This window comes from Dromiciops gliroides, chromosome 1, assembly GCF_019393635.1.
Source record: "Dromiciops gliroides isolate mDroGli1 chromosome 1, mDroGli1.pri, whole genome shotgun sequence".
In the NCBI taxonomy this organism is placed as follows: domain Eukaryota; kingdom Metazoa; phylum Chordata; class Mammalia; order Microbiotheria; family Microbiotheriidae; genus Dromiciops; species Dromiciops gliroides.
Window position 1 is genome coordinate 129,406,678 of NC_057861.1, and position 23,837 is coordinate 129,430,514.

The following is a 23,837-nucleotide window of genomic DNA, read 5'->3' on the forward strand; positions in this document are numbered from 1 at the left end:
TGTTTTCTGTGAAGTAAATTTCAAACAGCAAATACATACACAGACTTTAATAGCCAAAAGAAAAAAGGAGTTCACTGAATTTTTTAAAAAGAGATAATACACTTCATAAGGTACATTGGCCTTGGCGACCCGTGACATAACAATACATCATACTATCTTTGGGGAGAGACAAAAAAATGCTGGGGGATTATCAGGAAAGGTAATAAGAACCAAAAAGTAGACATAGGCATCTCTTTGTATAGAATTATGGTGAATCTATGCCTGAAATACAGTGTCCAGTTCTGATTGTTGTACCTATAAGAAGACATCATAATGCTGGATCAAATCTAGAGAAAGCCAACCAAAATGATCAAGAGGATGTTGCCTCTGAGGGTGGATTAAAATCATTCTGTGTCTCCAGATATGTGGAACCAGAGAGATGGCCAAAGTCTATAAAAATCATAAAGCTCATATGTAATAGAGTGAATATAAACTTGTCATCAAATTTCAGAATATTAAATTTAAGAATCATACCTAAAAATGATTCAAGAGGTGGCTTTAGAAATGAATATTTTTCCAAAAATGTATCTATTAAAGAATTTTTAAGAGAGAGAAACATTTGTGGGGTTCTTTCCCCTCTGTCTACAAACATACTCGTATGAAAACTATTAGTTATTCTAATTGTTATTCTAGTTAACATCTACCTAAAATATGCCAATTACTGTGCTAAGAGCACTTTATATCTTCCTTGTCTTTAAATACAAAACAAAACAAAAAACTGGGAGGTTTCTTGCACTTCCTTAAAGGATGTGACCTTTTTTGTGTTAAAAAAAAAAATCAATAATTTTGCTAGCTAAAATTGTAGAAATGTTCATTCCATTTTCTTATTGTTCCTTATGTCTTCCATTGTTTTACTCTGTATAGGGATACCTCTAAACTTTCCATTGACCTTACTAGCCCCTTAAACTATTATTCTCACCTTTACAACCAAATTTTTAGAAAAATTCTTTCTACTTAACTTATCACAGTGGTGGCATCCTGGCATATGGCCACAAGATTGCTTAAGATAAAACTGAATTAGAGATTCATAATGGGCTAAGAGAGACAAAGATTTGGGGGAGAAGGGTCGAGGGGGGCGGAGAGGATAAATGAGGCAAATAAATAGAACAGAGGATAGAGTGCTGAACTTGGAGTCGGGAAGACCAAGGTTTGAATCTTGTCTCAGATGTTTATTAACTGTGTGACCCTGAGTAACTCATGTAACTTCTCAGCTTACATTTCCTCATTTGTAAAACAGTAATAAAAATAGCATTGACTTCATAAGTTGTTAGAGAAAAATACTGGGCAGAGCGAGAAAAACAATAGGGCACACCAAGTACAGCAATTCTTCCACAATGGTGTTCTTAAGACACAAATGGGACAAAATAAGATTTTAATTGACCAGTCTTATAAGGCAGGAAATCAGGAAAACAAGGAAGTCAAGATTTCCATTCATTACACAAAAAGGACCAGTTTGGTATAGTAACCTAAACTGAAAGAAGGAATACTCCAAAGCATTTCCAATTTCATCTTATTCCTACAGAATAATTATTATCTTAATATTCCAATTTGATTTTATTTCACCTTAAAATTTGTATGTTAAAAATATGGGGCTTACCATAAACAGAAAGAATAGGACAATCTACTGAACCAACAGTAACTGACGTTGCTGGATTTGAAGAGAATCCAGAGCCTGATATTGTTAGAATTGTTTTTTCTTCATATGATCCTGGTAAGATTAAATTAAGATGTTAAAAAATAGAGTCTGGTATTATTAAACCACACTTTAATGGAGGGGAAAATTGCATTAAAATATAAACAGTGAAACAAAAAGGAAATCTAATCAGAAATTAAAATATATTTTATGCAATAAAAAATACTGATTACTCTACATTGCTCAATGTATAACTTTTATGTATATGACCATTGAAGAAAGCATGACAGCACAGAGTTTAATGGAAATGAAAATATTTGAACTAAGTATTTAATAAAATAAGAAAAGGAAGATTTTTTTAAGGAAATTGGTTAAACAAATTACACTGAAGAAAATATTATCCCATTTTGAATATAGGTTTGGGTACAGGGACTGAATTTGCAGATTTATTAGTACAATAGATTCCCAAATGAAGAACTCCTCTGACGCAGGTCAGCACTTACTCTGCAACTTATAGTCTTAGAGATTTGGCTAGAACACAGCCTGGTCACACAGTCAGTATGTGTTGGAGGTGGGATTTGAATTCAGGTCTTTCTGACTTCAGGGTCAGCTATCTATTAACTATACCAATATAACTGAAAAAGAAAGGCAGCTTGACATAGTGTAGAGAGAGGGAAGCCTTGGAACCAGGAAAGACCAGGCTTCAAGTCCTGCCTGTAACACATTCTCAAAGACCAACAGACTATGAATAAGTCACTGAACCTCCCAGTGTCCCAGGAATTCTCTTCTACCAGGAAGCTTTCATACTGAGACTTCCCTAAAAGAACATAATCATGTCTAAACCAAAACAAACAAACAAAAAAGAAATATATTTTCAAATAAAAGGGGCAGATGCAAAAATAAGCACAAGCAGGAGATTAAAAGGCAATAATGAACTTGGGGCACATCATCTGAATTCTACTGGGAAGTTTGTACAACATGAATTATCTTGAAGTGAACTGAAATTACTTACAAATGTATTACTTGTAAAAATGCCAAACATTTCTCATAACTAATGTAAAAATAGCAAAAATAATAGTGCCAGAATAAGGCACTTCACCCAAAGAAAATGGGAAATGATTTTTACACTAACCAAGTTTATTTATTGGTACTTTTTTATTTTTTAAAAGGAGTTATCTTTTTCTTTACAACACTGATGCTAGTTTACTTTAATTCTGGGAAACATCAGGCAGACACAAATTACACAATTCATTTTTTATAAGCACTATCAAAATATTTCTTTGATGAGAAGATAAAATGTGTGGTCTATAGTTCTCAGCAATAGTTCTGGTCCTACTCATTCATCAATTCTCCAACCTGATCATTGCCTTTTATGAGAAAACAACTGTTTTGTTATGATCCCTTTAATAACAAATGTACTAGAAAAAAATGGTCACATATAAAGAGAGATGCTAATTAGTGAAATAACCAGCATGGAAGAAAAAAGATGCTTCATTGTATGGAATGAAATTTACAAGAGAGAAATTTTGCCTTCTTGAAAGCAGAGATACACGACAAGTAATTAATCCCACTTCCTTTGCTTTCTTTGCTCAAAGACCTTCATGCTCTCATGAATCTTTCAAGTATGTGTGGACTGTCTGACTTTTTGGGGTGACATAGCCATACACAATTTTCAATTGAGCTAACATTTCAGTGATAGTATTCCCCCAACACCAAATACAAAACATAAGAAGTTACCTTGAGTAGGACTTGTGGCCAAAATTAGGGGAGTGTTCAGTGAATCCCATTTATACGCACAGTTACCAGAACATTTAGCTGGAAGTCTATTGATATAAACTTCAACCTTCAAATAAAAAAATCATAGGGTTATAAATCATGTCTAATACTATTCTTCCACAAGCCATAAATAATTGAGTTAACCCAATGTTAACACATGCTATGTGTGTATATGCATATACACACATATATGCATAATGTAAAGAATTAAATGTTATTTGAGGTTTTTATGCCTCGGCATGCACTGGTCTGGGGCTCTGCAAACTGCATGGTGCTCCACCCACTGGTTGTAGCCGTTGCCATGGCGCTGGCACCTCATGTCATCACCACTTGCCAACGCCTACATGGGCCTGGCAAAATTATAATGATTGGAAGCCTAGTGAGGGTAGTCATGTGACTGTCAGAGTGGCCAGCCAATTGTCTGGGGGCTGTGTGGGGTTTTCTGGGAATGGGGAGGAGAATTTGCCATTCTAGCTGGAAGCTGGAAGGCGACAGGAGCTCTGCTGTGTATTCTCAGCTGATTCCTAGGAGGTGGTATTTTTTCAGGTTGTATAATTTCCCTTTCCCCATTTTATTTCCTTTCCCTTGATACTACTGATCCTGTTTCTGTTTTTTTTTTTATTTAAGTTTGTTCTTGTTAAAATAAATCCTGTTCTGTTTTGAGGGAGGCTGCTGGTCTCCTTCCTTGCCCCAATATTGTGGTGAGCCACTTAGCTAATACTCCCCAATTAAAAATTGGTCCCCATAATACATATATACATATTTGTATATATGTATGTATGTAATATTTTATGATATAGTACATCTTAAGTGTATCTTAAATTTCTTTCTATCCCTACCCCCCACTCCCATTCATAAGGAAAACAAACAGTACAAGAAGAGAGTTTCATAAATACCTGTGGTTGCTGGTTGGGTGTACGAAACAGGTCTCCTAGTATGTGTTGTCTAAATAGACCACCTTCAGTTATCTTTGTAATTGTAACATTAGCCTCTTCTCCAGTGATGTTGAAATCTTTAATCTGTTTTTATATATAATTACTTGATAAGAAAGACCATATAATAAATCCTGACTTGCTACATTCCTTGATTTTGTTTTGTTAAATCATTAATTTTAAACATGGAAAGAACAAATTAAAAAGAGAAAATAAGTATAGAATGGTTTTCATCATTACATTAATATTCTTTGATAATATATGCATTTTAGAAATGATCATATTCTTCTACTAGGAAAAGTAAAGTAGGGCCATTACATTATGGTAACAGCAAGAAATTATTTTTTGCAAGTAATTGGGAAATATTCAATGAAATAAATAAAAATATATTTAAAAAAAAGAATAAAAGTTCCTTTAGAATAGGGACTGTCTTTGATTATGTTTGGCAGAGAGCAAGTGCTTGATAAATGATTTTTTTCCATTTAGTATCTCTCTCCCATGTCTTCAACATCTTTCTATCTACTGTCTCCTTTACCATTGCCCACAAACATGCCCTGTTATCCCTCATCCTTAAAAAGCTTCACATGACTATGCAATCTCTTCTAGTTATCTCAGTCCATCTGTCACTCCTTTAATAGCTAAACTGCTAGAAATAGTAGCCTATACTCATTGCCCCTATATCCTTAGCACATGCTTGCTTACCAGCCCCTTACAATCTGCCTTTTAATTCCACCATTCTATTGAAAATACTCCTTCAAAAATTGCAAATTCCCATATTTCTTTCTCAGTTTGCATCCTTTTTTTTGATATCTTTATAGCACTGTTGCTCAACATCTCCTCCTAGATACTCTTTCCTCTTTTGAATTCCATGATATGACTCTTCTGATTCTTATCCTATCAATATGACTGATCCTCAGTGGTTCTTCTGAATCGTCATCCATGTACCACTTTGCAACACTCTCTACTCTAATCCCTGTTCCTGGCACCTTACCCTTTTATTTCTTTGCTCTCTTTTCTGAGGAGCTCAAGAGATCCTATGGGTTCTATGATCATCTCAATATCAATGACTCCAAAATATAAATCCATACCTAATTTGGTTCCTGAAATGTAGTACAGGACTGGCAAATGTCTATTCATATCTTCATTTAAATATCCCATAAGACCCTCATACTCTACATTTCCTAAAATGAACTCATCTTGCTCTTTAAACCCACCTCTCCTAATTTTCATCTTCATTGAGGGCACTGCAATCCTCATCCCCTGGGTTTGTAATTTTGGTGACATATTTGACTCTCTCTGTCTCTGTCTCTCTTTCTCTCTCTGTGTCTGTTTCTTTCTGTTCTGCCTATCTTTCTGCCTGTCTCTCTGTCTCTCTTTCTCCCTCTGTCTTGCTCTCTGTCTCTGTCTCTCTCTCTTCCTCTCTCCCTCTCCAAATCTAATTGGTTGCAAGGTCCTTTCGATAATATGTCACAGGATTTCTTTCCTTTCCTCTACTCATATAACTACCATCCTAGACTATTCTGCTAGCTTCCTGAATTGTTTCCCTGCCACTAGTCTCTTCCCTTTCCAATCTTGCCTTGTAGTCGACAAAATAAGTCAATAATAATAGCTAGCACTGATGAAGCACTAGGGGTCATATAGCTGGAAATGTCTGAAGTGGGATTTGAACTCAGGTCTTCCTGAATCCAGCTCCAGTGCTATATCCACTGTGTCACCTAGCTGTCCTCATCATTATACTGCCAAAGCATTGGTCTAACTATATCTCTTCCTTGTTCAAAACAACAAAACCACCACCACCAATACCAACAAAGCGAACACTCTATGGCCTCCTCCTCTAATTGGTGAGTTTGTTTCTGAAAGCTCTATTTGAAGAAACACCAAGAAACACCTACAAGAGTCTTATTCTCCTTATATCAAGTTCAGCTAATGATTCCATTACTTCTTCTCCTCTGTCCCTACCCCTTTCAACTTCCTTTTATGTGTTTACTTCCCCAAATAGAATGTAAGCTTCTTGAGAGTAAGTGCTATCTATCTTTTCACTTGAATTTGTAGTAATCATACTTAGCACAATGCCTGGCCCATATTAAACTTTTAATAAGTATTCCTTTTCTGCCTGTGTCTGTCTGTCTGCCTGACTTAGAATATCTGGTAGAACAGTGCTGAAATCAACCCAAGGAACAGAACCTGCAGAAGATTCTGTTTTCCACATGCACTTTTCCACTTGATTTTCCATGAATACCCAGCACAGCTTCCTTCTCTTGTTACTGAGACTTGGCCCATTTCTGGAATATTTTGGAGTGCATACTTTAAATCCACAGCTGAAATGTCAGCAGACAGACCTGTGTATACACAAGGAAAGCAAACAGCAGATGTCATGAATTCACAAAACATTTTCAACATGTGTGAAGTTTGCATTATAAATTATTGTTAATCCAAATGTCCTCTCCCAGTTTCACCTCCATTTGAGAAAACACCCACACCAGTCATACTCACTTCAAACCGAGTTCAGCCCAGAAACTTCTCAAACTCCAACCCAGCCGCCTTCTTACACTGGCAACAACTCACACATGTGTACATACATGTATACACATTTTTATCTATTTGTATGTGCATGTATATACATATATATTTGTGTGTACATGTGTATATACATACATACATACAAATATCTCATTTGATCCTCACAACAACCTTGTGATTAATTAGGTTCCATTATTATACCCATTTTACATTTGAAGCAAACAGAAGTTAGGTGACTTGCCTAGGGCCACACAGCTAGTAAGTGTCTGAGGTTGTATTTGAATTCAGGTCTTCTTGATTCCAGGCTCGGTGCTCTATTCAATGCATCACGAGCTATACACACACACACACACACACACACACACACACACACACTTTTATATACACATAGGTATTTGTATTTATATGCACACCTCTATAGAATGCATATACATATACATATATGCATATGTGATATGTTCCTTTATAACTATAACTTTATACTCACCAAGAGTAACATTTTACCCAAAATACTCATCAGTAACCAAGCATTTTTTTATACCTTTAAGTACTTGGCCATAAGCTTGAATGTCAAAGCTGCCACGTATTGGTGGAGATGCCGCTTGAATTCTTTGGATACGAATCTGTGATTTTCCAGGCCAGCTCATCCCTCTATACACTGATTCATTCTCTGTGCTGTTAGTGATAACCTAAGATTCCAAGGTGAATATTTATAATGATGATGAATTTTTACAATGCTAACATAATTTTCATTCTAACCTGGCATGACACGATGATATTAGAGATGAGTCTAATAAATTTAGGAATGTTCAAAACATTCAGATAAGTCTCATATATCAATAAAAATTGTACCTCTGTGCTTGAAATAACCAGACCAAAACAAATCCAATCACCTAAATGGCAATCAGTTACTTCATCAAAACCTCATTATTTTAGGCCCCACCACTAAATCAATTGGCAAATATTTATTGTATAAGACATTTTGCGGACTGCAAAGAAACACATGAGTAGTCCTGCAGCCAAATAGCTTAAATTGATTTTAGTGTATGTTAAGTTACAGTACATATTCATATTAAAAAGTAAGCAACAAGGCAAAGATATATGTAGTCACTATGGACTGGAGTGGTCAGGGACAATTTTATAGAGTGGGTAGGATTTGAGCTGACTTTGAATGAAGACTAAGATTTATTTAGGAGAGACCCTACTTTTGCTATTAAAAGGACTCCCCAGAGTACTTAGTTTCCTGCTTATGCTTTAATCACCAACCACAGGCCTTTCTTGAAACCTACTTCATTTGGGTAGCAGCATCCATCTATTAATCCTGATGGTATACATTATGAAGAATGGTTTGAATCAGAGCAGAGGTATTCCTTTGTCAGCTTACTTGTCTCTGTCAAACTCTGAGGTGTTTCTCCCAGGTTCGTTGTCAAGATTTCATTCTCATGTCAAGTTCGAAACCCAGACCATAGATCTCAACTGTTAACACAGAGTCTGCCTATACCCTTCTGCCTGGTCTGGGTCTCTAGGCATAAAATCCTCCCGAATGATCAGAACACTGAATAATAAAGTGTGGTATTCACATAGCTGAGGCCAGTGTCCATAAACAGGAAAGTATTTGGCACATCAGTCAGCGCCTTACATATAGTACACATTTACTATGTGCTAAGTGCCAGGGATACAATGAAAGTCAAAAAAAAAAAAGAAAAGAAAGAAAAAGGAAAGCCTAACAAAAAAGCCCTAGTCATCAAACTTTTGGTTAATGACTTATAAACAATAAGAAATATAGCTGCTTAGAGACTTACCTTTGCAAACCCTACAGCCAGTAAAGGTATTCTGTAACTACAATTACATGAAGTCATTGTCACAGTGTACTGGATGGTCACAGATGATCCAACTATTTGAGTCTGCTTCACTTGAAAGTGCTTTAAAAATATTCCTCTATTGGCCAATGCTGGAAGTCTTCTCTTGGGTACTTCTAAAAACACATATGAGCAAAATATGATAGGAATTATAGCTCATTCTGAATTTCTTTAAAACCAAAATCATCAGATTGCATTCATAAGTCATACGCTGACCTCTTTAAAGTAAAACTCTGGAAAGCTACCTTCAGGCAAGCTGTTCAAAAGACTTAAATTCAAACAATTTTTACTTTAAAAAGACAGATCGAAGTATGGGTAGCAAAATCTCTAAAGTCTATTAGTAGTTAACTCAGAGGGTTAGAGCAAATTTAGAAAGGGGCTGGTGCTATCACTTCCATCTTCATGAGGACCAGTTGATTTATCTTTATTTGACCACTGTGGATGACACCTCTTCATTATGCCAGTTGTTTTATAAATGCATGCTATTTATCACAAAGGAGGATTGGGTTAAAAATAAGGATGGAGGGTGGTTGGGATCAATGTAGTAAAAGGGATTTTCTTATAGGGTTTATCAACTAGTTTTTTGTTTTTGTTTTTTTAGTGAGGCAATTGGGGTTAAGTGACTTGCCCAGGGTCACACAGCTAGTAAGTGTCAAGTGTCTGAGGCCGGATTTGAACTCAGGTACTCCTGAATCCAGGGCCGGTGCTTTATCCGCTGCACCACCTAGCCACCCCAAACTAGTTATTTATTTATTTATTTTGCAGGGCAATGAGGGTTAAGTGACCTGCCCAGGGTCACACAGCTAGTAAGTGTCAAGTGTCTGAGGTCAGATTTGAATTCAGGTCCTCCTGAATCCAGGCTTGGTGTTTTACCCACTGCACCACCTAGCTGCCCATTTATCAACTAGTTTTAAAGACAACTCAAAGAGAAGTGAAAAGTGTCTCATTGAGAGAAGCATTGTTTGCATAAATATGGACAACACTTATTCCTGTCTTAACCCCTGTGAAAAACATTCATTTGGAGTTGTACATTTAGGAGGTTTGTTTATAAATACTTGCAGAAGTGGCACCTTTTAATGGGGAACAAGAACATTATTAATGACCTATGTGAGTTGAGATTTTCAGCCTAGTCACTTGTCACATAGAACCAGACCTGCACTTTGAGAGTTGGTTCCTCCACACATGAAATATTTAGTTATGGAGGTACAAGATTTCAGGCTATATTTATGCATGAGCAGAAGAATTCTATAAATATATAACTATTGTCTGTCATTATGAAAACATCCATTTTCTCTTTTTAAATGAATGTGTTCTAGAAATAATAGGGACAGGGACTGGACCTGTGATTTCATTGGTATAGGGAGGGAACTCCCAGGAGAGGAAACTCTCTCCATCAATGCAGGTAGGTATTTTCTCTGCTATATGTAGCCTTAGGGAGTTTCTTAGAGCTTTCTGAAGCTAAATGATGTCAAGGGTCACACAACTAGTATGTGTCAGAAGTGGAACTTGACTTTAGTTCTTTCCGAATTTGAAGCCAGATCTCTATTCACAATACCATACTACATCTCCTTAGAAATAATAACTAGCATTTAGATGATGTTTTCAGGTTTGTAAAACAATTTACCCATACTATTTCATTTGATCCTCATGACACCCTTTGAGGTAGGTAAAATTATTATTCCTACTTTACAGAGGGAAAAAAACCCTGAGGCTAAGAGATTAAGTAACTTGCTCAGGGTCACACAGCTAGTAAATATTTGAGAATAGATTTGAACTCAGGAATTCCTGACTCCAAGTCAAGTGATCTTTCCTTTCTGCCACCCTAGCTTCTCTATTCTACCATCTAATAATGTTAGTAAACTGAATGCCTGGTACAAGCAGTAATTTTCTGAATCCTAAAATGAATAAAATTCTATCAATTAGGGGCAGCTAGGTGGTGCAGTGGATAAAGCACCAGCCCTGGAGTTAGGAGTACCTGAGTTCAAATCCGGCCTCAGACACTTGACACTTACTAGCTGTGTGACCCTGGGCAAGTCACTTAATCCCAATTGCCTCACAAAAAAAAAAAAATCTATCAATGACATTATACTGTATTTGTACTACCATTGACCTGCATAAATATTTAGAAAGTATATTTTGGCTCTTTACAACCTTGCAAATGGCAAATCACACAAAATACCATCTGTAGTTGAGATCGTAGCTGTCTGTCCAAGGTACACGACATCCACATAAAAGGACTGTACTTCAGATGCTTTCTGCAAACTGATCCTTTGAAGGAAGAAATTTTTTCCAGCATATTTTCCTTGTATGAGATACAGGAGATCTATGCAAGTATATGTCCAGCTGAAATGAATTCCATATGAAATCAGTGATACTGTGCCATCAGACTGAACAAATAATACATCAACAAAGAGTAATATCTCAGACACAATAAAAGATCAGCAGGATGATTGCTGTATTTCTTTCTTCCATCTAAAAGTTTATTTGACTGGATTGGGTGCCCAATGCTGTGAAGATCCAAAGAAGGGTGTGATTGTTCTATTCTGGGAAGTAATATTACTAGTGAAAGTGTGACCTAGTGAATAGTGGTCTAGTCTTGGATTCAAGAAGTCCAAGTTTCAAATCTAGCCTCTGACATAGTAGCTGTGTGACCATGGGCAAGTCAATTAACTTCTCTAAGGAAACTCTCTAAGACTTTAAGTTATAGACAAATTGCTGATCTGCATTGGTGGAGAGAATTTTCACCCAAGAATTCCCTACACCAATAAAATTATAGATCCGAGTGAGTACAACAAACATCATAGACACACATACAGATGCTCTCATGTGTACATGTACACACATACATATGCACACATTTTATATATACACTATGGGTATAGACAAGTCCATTATAGAATTGCCTAGAAAATCAGAAAGTTAAATGACTTGCCAAGGGTAGTGTAATGATTAGAATGACGCCACCTACTGGAGACTTGCTGTGGAGAGCTCCACCATGAGGAAAATGCCTCAGAGGCATTGTGGCTTTTCCTTGGCGTCAGGAAATGACGTTTGCTCATGGGTGCTGTCTATCAAGTCTACCAGCCAATCAACTGGAGGAGCCTCCTATGGTCTGGGAGGAGACAGGAAGGAGGAAAGGGAGCCTGCACAGAGAGCACTGGCCTTTTGGCTTCCGGACTTGATGGTGGTGGCGGCAGAGGACTTCACAGGAAATTTGAGGAAAGATAGGAATGCCAGGCTGTTAGAATTCTGTTCTCAATCTTTTTCTTTCTATTTTCCAATAAACCCTTAAAAACCTAAACTCGTTTTATCAGTGATTTTTAGTCAGTTTCCCCCAAACTGGGGGAACACATTAGAATCCACATTTAGAATCTTAAATTACACAGTCACAAAGTGTTTTGTTTTGTTTTTGTTTTTTCAGTTTTGTTAATAAGGAAACAAACCGACTACTTTAATGACCTAATTTGGATTCTCTTATTTACAAGCACATTATGGCTTTTCTCAGATTCATTTGTGTTTGTGATACTGAACTAAATTTATTTCCTTTTGTGACCTTTGTTTTTGTTTTTGTTTTTGTTTTAGTGAAGCAATTGGGGTTAAGTGACTTGCCCAGGGTCACACAGCTAGTAAGTGTTAAGTTTCTGAGGCCGAATTTGAACTCAGGTACTCCTGACTCCAGGGCCGGTGCTTATCCACTGCGCCACCTAGCTGCCCCTGTTTTTGTTTTTTTTAACAGAATTTTCATGGATTTCAAAGGAAGCAGCTGCATAGACACTGGATCCTTGATTGAAGAATTGAGCCCATAATGAATCTGGTATATGACAAAAGCACATAAGGAGAATTTGATATATTTGCACAGCTCATATGTCTAAGGAGAGTGTACTTACCTGCTTCCTTGAATAAAGGGAAAGGAGAACTGCATATAGGTGGTTTTAGGTTCTTTGTTTTTATTATCTTGGTACTGAAATTTTAGGCCAATATGATTTGCTAGGAATCCTTTGTAGGCAAGACAAAACTGTACCAAAAAGAGGAAAGAAATTGAGTTATTATACAAATCTAATTAAAATTAAGTTGCTTTTCCTTATTGTTTTATATTGTTTTCTGAAGTCACATTTGATACAATAGGAGATTTACTTTCTAAATTCACCTAAGAATTATGTGAAAATTTGGGGAAGTTTTTATTAAATTATTCAAAAATATTTTTTAAATCACTAAACATTTTAGTAATTTAGTTTAATGTAGGAACATATTTTAGGAGATTAATTTGCATGCAAATCTGCTCCAATTTGTGCAGATGGAGATAATCACTAGGAGGTTTGATTTGCCATGATGTAATGATATCACATGATGTGATGGTATTATATTATTTTCAACATTTGGAAATTCTTCAGAAAAGTTCAATACACATTCACACTGGGAATATAATTAGAGTGTAGCATTATATCTTTTAGGATAAAAGTTGTTCTTAGAGTTCTCATTTTATGATGATATTCATTAAAATATTCTTATCTGTGCCTATGATTTTCTTTCATTTTTTTTTTTTTTGGTGGGGCAATAGGGGTTAAGTGACTTGCCCAGGGTCACACAGCCAGTAAGTGTGAAATGTCTGAGGCTGGATTCGAACTCAGGTACTCCTGAATCCAGGGCCGGTGCTTTATCCACTGTGCCACCTAGCTGCCCCCATTTTCTTTCATTTTTGTTCAGTAACCTGTGTCTTATTTATACTTATATCTTTCCCAGCACCCAGCAATACCCATTAGTGTAGGGTAACTACTTAATGTTTGTTGTTATGTATGAATGAATGAATGAATGAAAAAATGAGTCTTTCATGCTAGGCATATCTTTATCTCTTTTTAATTAATAGTGGGGGACAAAAGACTTTATAAAGTTTTTAAGTGATGTCACTCTAATGTTTTTTCTTATTTCTTTTTTAAATTTATTTTCTTTTTTCTCAATTACATGTAAAAACAATTTTCCATATCCATTTTTAAAATTTTGCATTCCAAATTCTCTTCCTCCCTCCCTCCCCACCCTCCCTTATGAACTCAAGCATTAAAGTATAAGTTATACATGTATAGTCATGCAAGACATTTCCATACTAATCAGGTTGTGGAAGAAAAGAGACCAAAAAAAAAAAAACTTAAGAAAAAGAAACTAAAAAAAATTATGCTTTAATCTGTATTCAGATATCATCAGTTCTTTCTCTGGAGATGGATTACATTTTCCTAAGTCCATCAGAGTTGTCTTGGATCATTGCATTGCTGAGAATAGCCAAATGATTCACAGCTGATCATCTGACAATATTGCTGTTACTTTGTATACAGTACATTTTACTTTGCATCAGCTCATTTAAGTCTTTCCAGGTTTCTCCAAGAGCATCCCTCTCATCATTTCCTACAGCATATTAGCTAATGTTTTTTTCTCCTGGTAACTAATGATTTACTGAGAGCAATATAATTTTTTAGAATGCTTGCCTTATTTTATTCCCTGTCTTGTTTTATTCCTTTCTTTGATAGCTATCATGACTGGAAATTATAAATGTACAATATTAATTGTTGCCATTGACCAAATGAAATGAAGTCAGAGACCACTTTTCCCATTAACAAGTTATCAAGAATTTTCATTTTTATTGTGTAATGTTTCCCTCATACAATTAGTATGTGATTTTCACAAAACTCTACCTGATTATAAGGAAATAACGAGATATTTCCATAAGGCATTCCACTTGGCTTAACATCTGCTGAATCAAAGAGAACATCTGGATTTTTCAGGGAATAACGACCACAGTAAGCTACAGTTTCAGATGTTGTTTGACCTTGATTAATATGTTTCTGTGGAAACAATGGAGTTATAATTGAAACATGAATATAAAATTAAGTGCCTGTCCCCCAGACATGAAAGCCTATGTATCTCATGGTCCAGTTCAAATACCATCTATTCTCTAAGAAATTAATTATACCAAACTACAATGATTTCTTCCCTTCTATAAAATCTTAAAAACATTATTGTTTATGCCATTCATTTTGGTACATTTTATTGTCATTTAACTATTGGAATTTAAATGGCTGTCCTCCATGCCTAGAACTCTCTTCCACTTATCTCTGCCTTCAGGCTTCCCTGGCTTCCTTCAATTGTCAGCTTAAGTCCCAACAAGAAGCCTTTCAAGAGTTCCCTTAAGCTAGTGCCTTCCTTCTGAGAGTACCCCCAATTTATCTTGTCAATATCTCTTTTGCACATAGTTGTTTCCCCATGAGACTATGAGTTTCTTGATAACAGGGATTGTTTTTTGTCTCTTTTTGTTTCTCTGGCACTTAGCGTGGTGCCTGACACACAGTAGGCACTTAATCAATACTTGACATAGAGTATTTATACACACATTCAGAGTGTATTTATTATTTTCTCCCCAACTAGACTAACAGGTTCTTGATGGCTAATACAATGTCACATGTTGTTTTTACTTCCTCATAGTACCTAGCACAGTCATAGCAAGGGCTGGATAGCATATATAATTGCTTCTATACTGAAAAATATGGACTCTAAAAAACTTCCTTTTAAACATTTAACTCTTTTCTCCTGAGTAAAGATATTCCTGTAAAGGAATTGTATGGAGTACATTTCAAGACTTCAGAAGGTATGTGGTTTCGTGGAGGGCAATGGTTGAGACTGGCTCTGTGTCAACTTGAAGAGAAGTCTCAAGTAGCATGTCCTTGGTCCTGTGTTGTTTGGAATTCTTATTAATGATGTAGAGGAAGGTATAGATGGCATAATTGACAGGCTTTCAGATGACGCAAAACTAGGAATCACAGGAAATATGTTGTATGAGAGTCAGGTGGCAAAAATATCTTAATAGGCTAGACTAAGATAAACCTGTGAAGATAAAATTTAATAGAGGCAAATGTAAGAATCTAGCCAGTAGTTTATCTGGAAAAGATCTCATGGTACACTAGAAAGAGTGTTGGATTTGCAGTTATAGGAACTGAATTTAAATCCTACCTCTGCTTTTTAGAAGCAACTAATTTGATCTCTCTGGGTCTCAGCTTTCTCTTCTGTAAAGGAATTTGAACTCAATCATCTCTTAAGGTCTCTTCTAGCACAAAATCCATGATGCTCTAGGATTTTAGTAAACTCCAAACATAATATGACACACTGTGCCATGGAAATCAAAAAAGCTAATGCTAGGTAGTACAGTGGATACAGTGCTGGGTTTGGAATTAGGAAGAATCAGTGTTCTGAGTTCAAATCTGGCCTCAAACACTGGGTAAATTACTTAACCCCGTTTGTCTCAGTTTCCTCATCTGTAAAATGAACTGGAGAAGGAAATGGCTAACCACTCTAGTATCTTTGCCAAGAAAACCCTAAGTGTGGTCACCAAAGAGTCTGACACATCTGAAAGGATTGAACAAAAAAAATTCAATCTTTGCAGCACCAAAAGAAGCAGAGCATTTGGAACATGGTCTTTGATAGCTCTAACTGTTGTTTGCCCTTAACAGGCAATTTCCAAAGTATTATTTTCATTTCTGGCTGCCACATTTTAGGAAGGCCCTTAATAAGCTGAAAAATATCCAGAAGAGGGCAGTCAGCATTGAGAAGTGCCTTAAGTCCATAATAAATGAAGATTGGTTGAAGTTTGGAAAAGAAAAAAAATTTGAGGAGCTCATAATTGCTATCCTAAAGTTATTTGTGTAGCTGTTAGGTGGGAAAAGACTCCAACTTGTTCTCTTTGTCTCCAAAGGGTAGAACTAGAGGAAAGCTATGGTCAGAAAGACAATAATTTTGATCCTGCCTCTGACAGATAAGAGCCATGTGACCCTGGGCCAGTTAACTTCTGTTTCCTCATTTGCAAAGTGGGTATAATAATAGCACCAACTTTATCGGGATGTTGCAAAGACCAAATGACAAAATGTTTTAAGAAATAATTATAGCTGATATCTTTTTGAGTACCCAGTGATTCTCCTCTTCTTTCTTAGTCCTTTCTCTCTCTTGCTCTTTCACCACCCCCCCAACCCCCACTCCATGACCCAATTCTCCTTCAAAGTGGGATTCATTCATCTGGATAGAGGAATCTTGGATGGAGACAGATCCATTTATTTAGATGACTGAAGGATATTACTGATGAGATTTAGCCTATAACAAACCACACTTAGGTAGAAAACCATTATACCTCCATCAGCTTGGGTAGGGTCTGCATTCTTTCTGTTTTTTACTCTGATTTGAGTGACATGTCACCTAGCCCCAGACTTCATTTTAATATAATACACCTCCAAACATGTCAACCAAGTAGATTTGATTACTATGTGATGAACCTCCTACAGTTAAAATGGTATATAAACTATCACCCCACCTCCAACTCCATTAGGGGTCTTTGGTCTGAGAGAGAAGACCATAGACCATCCTTTTATTAATAACCTGCTGGCCTATTAATAAAATAATTAAATTACCCCAAAACTATGTATCTTATATATTCAATCTTATATATATATGTGTGTGCATGTGTGTATATATATATATATATATATATATATATTTATATATATATATATAAACTTTGCAAATCTTAAAGTATTATATAACTGTGAGCTATTAGTCTATAACTGATGAAGGAGCAGAATTAAACTATAATAACTAGAGAGAGTTCATATTTTCTTTCAAATACTCTGGGCTACATATAAATTTCTCCTAAAACTATACATTGCCTTGTAGTGCTTCATAGTAAATATTTGAATATCTAAGAGTTTTGTGTGCTGTCCTGAAAGAGTAACAAAAGGGGTGGCAAAACTATGAAGAAGATTGACTCTGGAGTCAGAGGGCTTCCATTCACATCTTGTTTTGAAGCTTGCCACTATCTCTATGACCTTGTAGAAGTCATAACTTCCAGGGCTTCAATTTCCTGATTTATAAAATGAGAAAGCTAGAATAAGTGGCCTTTTAGGTCTCTTCCATCTTAATAACCATGATGATTATAAAGGCTGGGGTTAAGAAAATTTTGTTTTTTCTCCTGGCAAGGACCTGTGGTTTGGGGACTGATAAGCCTGGAGAAGTGGTGTCATCTTGAAACCTGGAAGGGAAAGCAATGACCTGAGGCCTAAGTTTGCCAGTAATAAGTAAGTATAAAAATAAAATAAGTGAGTTACAATGGGGTTACAAAATAAAAAAGTGGGATTACAGTGTTTACTCGATGTTATTATAGACCTTTTTATCCTCCCTCCCATCATAAATATGGGGATAATCACTTTCAGGTTTACTTCAAATATCAAAGAGGACATAACAACATAAAAACAAGAAAATGGATCTCTGGAAGCCTATGAAGATATGTGAAACAATTTCCTGCTGAAAAATATTGTGGCCATTTGTGCTCATTCTATATGTTTTCCTATTAACCAATATTTAAAAAAAAATTTGGCCAATAATTTATAAGAGTTATATCATATATAATGAATTCTGAGGCCTCAATGTGTTGGGATGAGTCCAAGAATTTTGAACTTGCAAACCAAGATTTTTCCTAACCAAAAATGATTTCTAAGACAAGTACAAAGAAATGAAAATAAAATAAACTGCTAACAATTAAATCATTAAATTCTACAGATGAATTCTTTGTTATTTGTTTGTCTCAGAATTCATAAAGAATTCCCTACCATGCTGAAGTCAGTTTCATAATCTTTGAAGTACTTCACAGCAAAACCTTCCTTAAGATGGGCGATTTCTTTTGGACATTTGGCACTAACCATTTCTTCCATTGCTGCTTGAACCTGAAACAATATAAACACAATTGATCACAAAGACCACTGTAAAATATGTAGTGATTTCATATGTTAATGTCCTGATATTAATTACATTTCTAAGTTATTTTTCAGGTACTCATTTTATTTTTATTAATTTTAAAATATATTCAATTTCTAGTAAAGTCCTACTTTAATCCTCATTGTGGTACAGAGTTCTTTAAAGATTTGGAATAAAGACACATTATTTGTCTATTTATCTAGGGACCAGCCTAAGTATTCATATGCAGAGTAATAGAGAGGTTCATACCCAGAAGATTGACCATAGTGTTATGGGGTGGGACTATTAAAGTTTAACCTGGACAGCTGACATGGGTTTTCTTGAGACACACCTTGAAGCAAGAGAGATAATAAACCCATTAGGCATGGCTGCTGCCTGGGTGGTGAGAAGGGGATGGAGATGGCTCCTCAAGAGATCAGAACCACCTCTCACCCAATTTCCGCCAGCCACCACCAGTGGGGCTTGGTCCTCCCTTGGGTGATCACCCCCAATAAGGAAACTTTCCACAGTCACATGATCACCCCATTGGTCCCTCCACCTCCTCTATAAAAGTATTTGCCTTTCTCCTGCTCAAGGAGATAGACATCTCAGAGAACCTTATCTCTGTGCCATGCTATTTCCCCATGAGAGAAGAATGACTTCTCTCTTGGTTTCCTTTCCCTAGCGCCTAAATAAAATATTATTTTATTCTAATTGGATTTGTGTGCGAAAGGGTGTAATTCTTTAAAGAGGAATTCCTAAGGTCCCCAACACCCCCCATCAATTTCCCTATAACAATAGGGGGTTTTTTTGGTTTTTTGGGGGGTTTGTTTTTTTTTTTAGTGAGGCAATTGGGGTTAAGTGACTTGCCCAAGGTCACACAGCTAGTGTTAGGTGTCTGAGGTCGGATTTGAACTCAGGTACTCCTGACTCCAGGGCCAGTGCTCTATCCACTGCCCCACCTAGCTGCCCCTAACAATAGGTTTTGAGTTTCTTTTTGATCAGAAATTTGAGCAAATGGAGGTCAGGCAGTCAATATGCATGTATTAAGCACTTACATGGTGCTAAGTGCTAAAGAAACAAATAAAGCCAAAAAAAAAAATCTCTATTCTCAAGCAATTTACATTTTAATGGGGGAGGCAACATATAAATAACTTGGCATATTCAAGAAATGCAGAGTAGATGAGAACTAATCTCAGAGGGAGGGGGTGGGAATGGCTTTCTGTGGAAAGTGGAATCCAATTTTCCCCAGAGGCAAATGAACAAATTTAAAAAGATGGTTTTAGCAAGTTTCAAAGGCAATGCAAAATACCATTCTTGAGACACCTAGAAGTTAACTAGAAGTCACTCGCACAAGTAAACTGACTACCATGAAGATGAATGCAGCTAGTGTGTCAATATATCCATGGCAGTAAGTGAAGTAGAGAAATTCTATGAAGAATTAACATGCTCCTCAGACTTAAGTGTAAACACAAAATATTTAGCAACTTCATTGTAAAGTCACAACATGGTAAAAAAAAAAATGCTATTGGAAAATAAGTTTCGGTAGCAAAAAATCCAATATACCAATAATTTTTTCAAGTATTCTTTTTTTTTTTTTGGTGAAACTGGATGGGTCCACAATTTCTTTCAATTATTAAATATCAAATGCTTCAATATGTAATAAAACTTCAGTTAGTTGACATGGACAAACACAATTGACTGAGAATTGACAGATCCTGACCTGGTTTTCATTCCAGGCCAATGAATTGCCTGGGGCTGACCAGATTTTGTCACTCTGGCCTTGGATTATTTCGTAAATCTCACAAACTCTCCCCTCCCCAGAGTCCCAAGCTTTCTTTAGGGACTTTTGCACAGTATACAAAACAAATTATCTGGTGAAACTGTGAGATACCTAACCCCTCCAAAGTTTTCCACTCAAAAGCTGGGTATCTCTGACAGTGAAGAAAATAAAGCTGCTTAAAAAGTCCATTAGAAAGACTACGCATATATCCATTAGAGCCATTAAGGTTCAATTTGGAGTAACAGATATCCTTGTTCACAAAATTTCTCACTGTGTAACATTGACAATTTACTAAGTCGGCTTGGATTTTTTAAACTGAAAACTTTAGTTTTTTAAGGTTTAAATACAGGCAAAAACTAGTTTTATAATATGTCAAAAAAGAAAGCCCTCCTATAATATGGCTGTCACCACAAAATTGGTTCTGAAAATATTCCTCTTTCAAAGAATTACTTGCCTGCACGATCCAAACAAAATTTAAATAAAAGTGTTTATTATTTGGAATACAGAGGTATGGCCAGGAGAAGAAGTCTAAACTTCTACCCCCGGGGAGGAACAGATTTATAGCATGTTCCTTAATCAGTCAGCATATAGAGGTATAGCTGGGAGAAGTCTAAACTTCAACTCCCTGAACAAAGGAGATGACAACAATTTTATAGAGGAGAGAAAGGGGTGGGGAGAGAGACTTAAGACTGAAAAAATCACAGCGGTTTTTAAAATGGTGATGTTAGCTATTTGGATACATGAATAATAAAAATTCCACATTTCTAACTTGAAATTATTGTCACTACCTGGTCCCAATCACATAGCAAACACAACTGGCTCCCAACTAAGCTCATGCTATAAATTCCAGGTACCCAGCTTTCTGGGTGTCCCTGACATGTCTGCTTTATTCTCTGTTTGACTAACCACACTACCTGGTTAATTAACAACTCTGCTTTTCCAAGGAAAGAGTAATCTCTAACTGACGCCAACAAGCTGATCAACCATATTTCTCCATGGTCAGAGTGTCCCCCTCAGGGCCAGAGCATCCCTAACTGGCCCAGGCCTACCAGGCTGCTACTACAATAGCTGATTATAAATGCAGTCATTAGATAAATACTGGCTTTTTCTTATTTTCAACTGAACCCCCCCACCCCAATTTACTGGAGGTGGTAAATGAAACTTTCATAGGGAAACATTTCTATCATCAGAATTTTCTGGAGATCACAGCCAAGTAACATTTTTTGATGTGTTATATTTTCATCATAGGCATAAAAAAAAAACACCTAGAATATTACACTGCCATACACCATTTCCTAGTCAAATTGATTAATCAGTTTGTTTAAAACAGGTGTCACTGTAGAAATTAAAGAGTCTGATTCGTGTTTTCTCTCTAAGAAAAGGCATAAACATTCTGAAAATAAATTCATGTACTAAAGCCTCAATCAATCTAAATCCAACAAACCAAATCCCTCAACGGCCTGGGAGAAAATAATCTTCAATGACTTTTTAGAAAAAATAGAAAACGCAACAAACTCATATCCAGGATTTATTAAAAACAACTTTCAGAATATGACCAGAAGTCAGTATTCATTCAAAAAGGTCTCTGACACTCTTTATATTTACATCAATAACACTGTAAAAATAATAATTCATGTATAGCTTTCTGAAGTATTGTAATCACCAAAATCATAAAAAAATTTAAATTCCACTCATATATAGGAAGACTGACGTAGAAATGCTGAAAGTATGAATTGCCCTAACTTATGAACAGCTACGGGCTTCATCTTAGAGGGGCCTCATCTTCCTTCCTAGCCATCATTGTTGTCTTAGATCTTTTTGATGATTACTTTAGCCTAGCTATATTGTAGGTTAAATGGGCTTGATGGGACATAAACACCATTATAAACATCGTATCCATTATTAAATGTATTCCACATTACTGATAATTGACTTACAAATGAGATTTCAAAATATTTTCAACAATATAAATTAAAAGTAAAAAGGGGGGCAGCTAGATGGCTCAGCGGATAGAGCACTAGCCCTGGATTCAGGAGTATCTGAGTGCAAATCCGGCCTCAGACACTTAACACTTACTAGCTGTGTGACCCTGGGCAAGTCACTTAACCCCAATTGCCTTACTAAAAAAAAAAAAAACAAACAAAAGTAAAAAGGGTTTCTATCAAATTAAAATGAAAATTAAATTAGCCAGAATAATGTCAAAATGGATTATGAATGAGGAACAATTTTGTGTACTAAGGAGCAGTTCAAGAACAGAAGTTGCCTCAGTTCTCTGATCTTCAGTTTTTTTGTTCCTCAGTTTTCTCATCTGCAGAATGCAAGAATTGGATAGGATGACTTCTAAGTCAGTTATAGTTATAATTCCCATAATCCTAATGGAATTGCACATCATGATCAGTTTCTAGAGGAATAACTAACAATGAATGACATAACTAATAATATTCAACATCTCAAGTTTCCACAACAAACCTCATTTTCTGATGACCAAGGGGTAAGAGGCTTAGAAGAAATGCCATCCCAAGTCAATGTGAAAGTATCCAAACTGGGTATTCCTTTGGTTTGTTCAGCAATATCCACTGTGATGTTACTGCCTTTAAGTACCTCATAAGCTATCAGATCAAAATCACCTATAAGAAAATGCGGAATCCTTAAAAGGATTATTTTACTTATTGGAAGTTACATGATAGATCATAACACACAAAGGGATATGAAAAAAAAAAAGACACGGAAAACTCCAAAGCACTATGTAAATGTAAATATTTGTTATTGCTATTGATATTATTATGAAATGCAACAGAAGAAAACTAATAATTAAAATTTTAAGAAAAATATAATGCAAAGAATGTAATATAAAAGATGAGATCAGCTTTTTTCTTTTTTTTTCTTTTTTTTTTACTCCTGGGACTTAAAAGAATCATTAAACAAATACCAAAAATGAAGAAAACAATATTTTAAAATAACAATAAACACTACATAAATCAATTATCTACATTGCTTGGTAAAATCAGATTGCATTTTGCCTACAAGTCAGAATGTCTATACTATGTACACACTTTTGGAATTCATCTTATTTTTATTGGTTTAGGTTGGGTTATGAATTCCTTGAAAAATCATTAAAATACAAACTCCTCAAAGGAAAACAAAAAACAAAAATAATTGATGACTTATGCGGTTCTTCTCCCTGAAATAGTGAACAAAATGTTTTTATCAACCAGGTTACAGATTAGATTCTTTTACTTCATGTTTCTATAGCTATTACCAGGACTAAACATAAAAATTTGGTGCTTTATAACTAGAACTTAGAGTGAGGCCAAAATAGTCCCCATACTCACCTCTGGATGATTTAAAGGTTACAGTGTAAACATAGCTCTGGCTGCTTTCTGTTCTTACCACATGAACCACATCAGGCTGTATAGACAACAGAGCATTTAAAGCTGATTCCATGGCAGTGTCTGAAGCATCAGCAGATAGCAAAACTATAGAAGGAAGCATAAAAGAGTATTTACAGTTGATGCCTTCTTCAACTACAGCAGCTCAAC

General features: G+C 35.8%; 1 protein-coding gene across 1 annotated transcript in view; it reads right to left on the minus strand.

The window, feature by feature from the left end:
- Positions 1–23,837, minus strand: part of PKHD1L1 (PKHD1 like 1) — a 226,410-nt gene that overhangs the window by 138,704 nt on the left and 63,869 nt on the right. The window contains exons 17-28 of the mRNA XM_043975706.1: positions 23,631–23,774; positions 22,768–22,925; positions 18,392–18,505; positions 14,441–14,590; positions 12,647–12,774; positions 10,939–11,102; positions 8,703–8,875; positions 7,442–7,589; positions 6,565–6,719; positions 4,345–4,467; positions 3,410–3,515; positions 1,637–1,747 (exon numbers count right to left, since the gene is read on the minus strand). Coding sequence (XP_043831641.1) covers positions 1,637–1,747; positions 3,410–3,515; positions 4,345–4,467; positions 6,565–6,719; positions 7,442–7,589; positions 8,703–8,875; positions 10,939–11,102; positions 12,647–12,774; positions 14,441–14,590; positions 18,392–18,505; positions 22,768–22,925; positions 23,631–23,774 — 1,674 coding nt within the window. The remainder of the gene's footprint in view (positions 1–1,636; positions 1,748–3,409; positions 3,516–4,344; positions 4,468–6,564; positions 6,720–7,441; positions 7,590–8,702; positions 8,876–10,938; positions 11,103–12,646; positions 12,775–14,440; positions 14,591–18,391; positions 18,506–22,767; positions 22,926–23,630; positions 23,775–23,837) is intronic.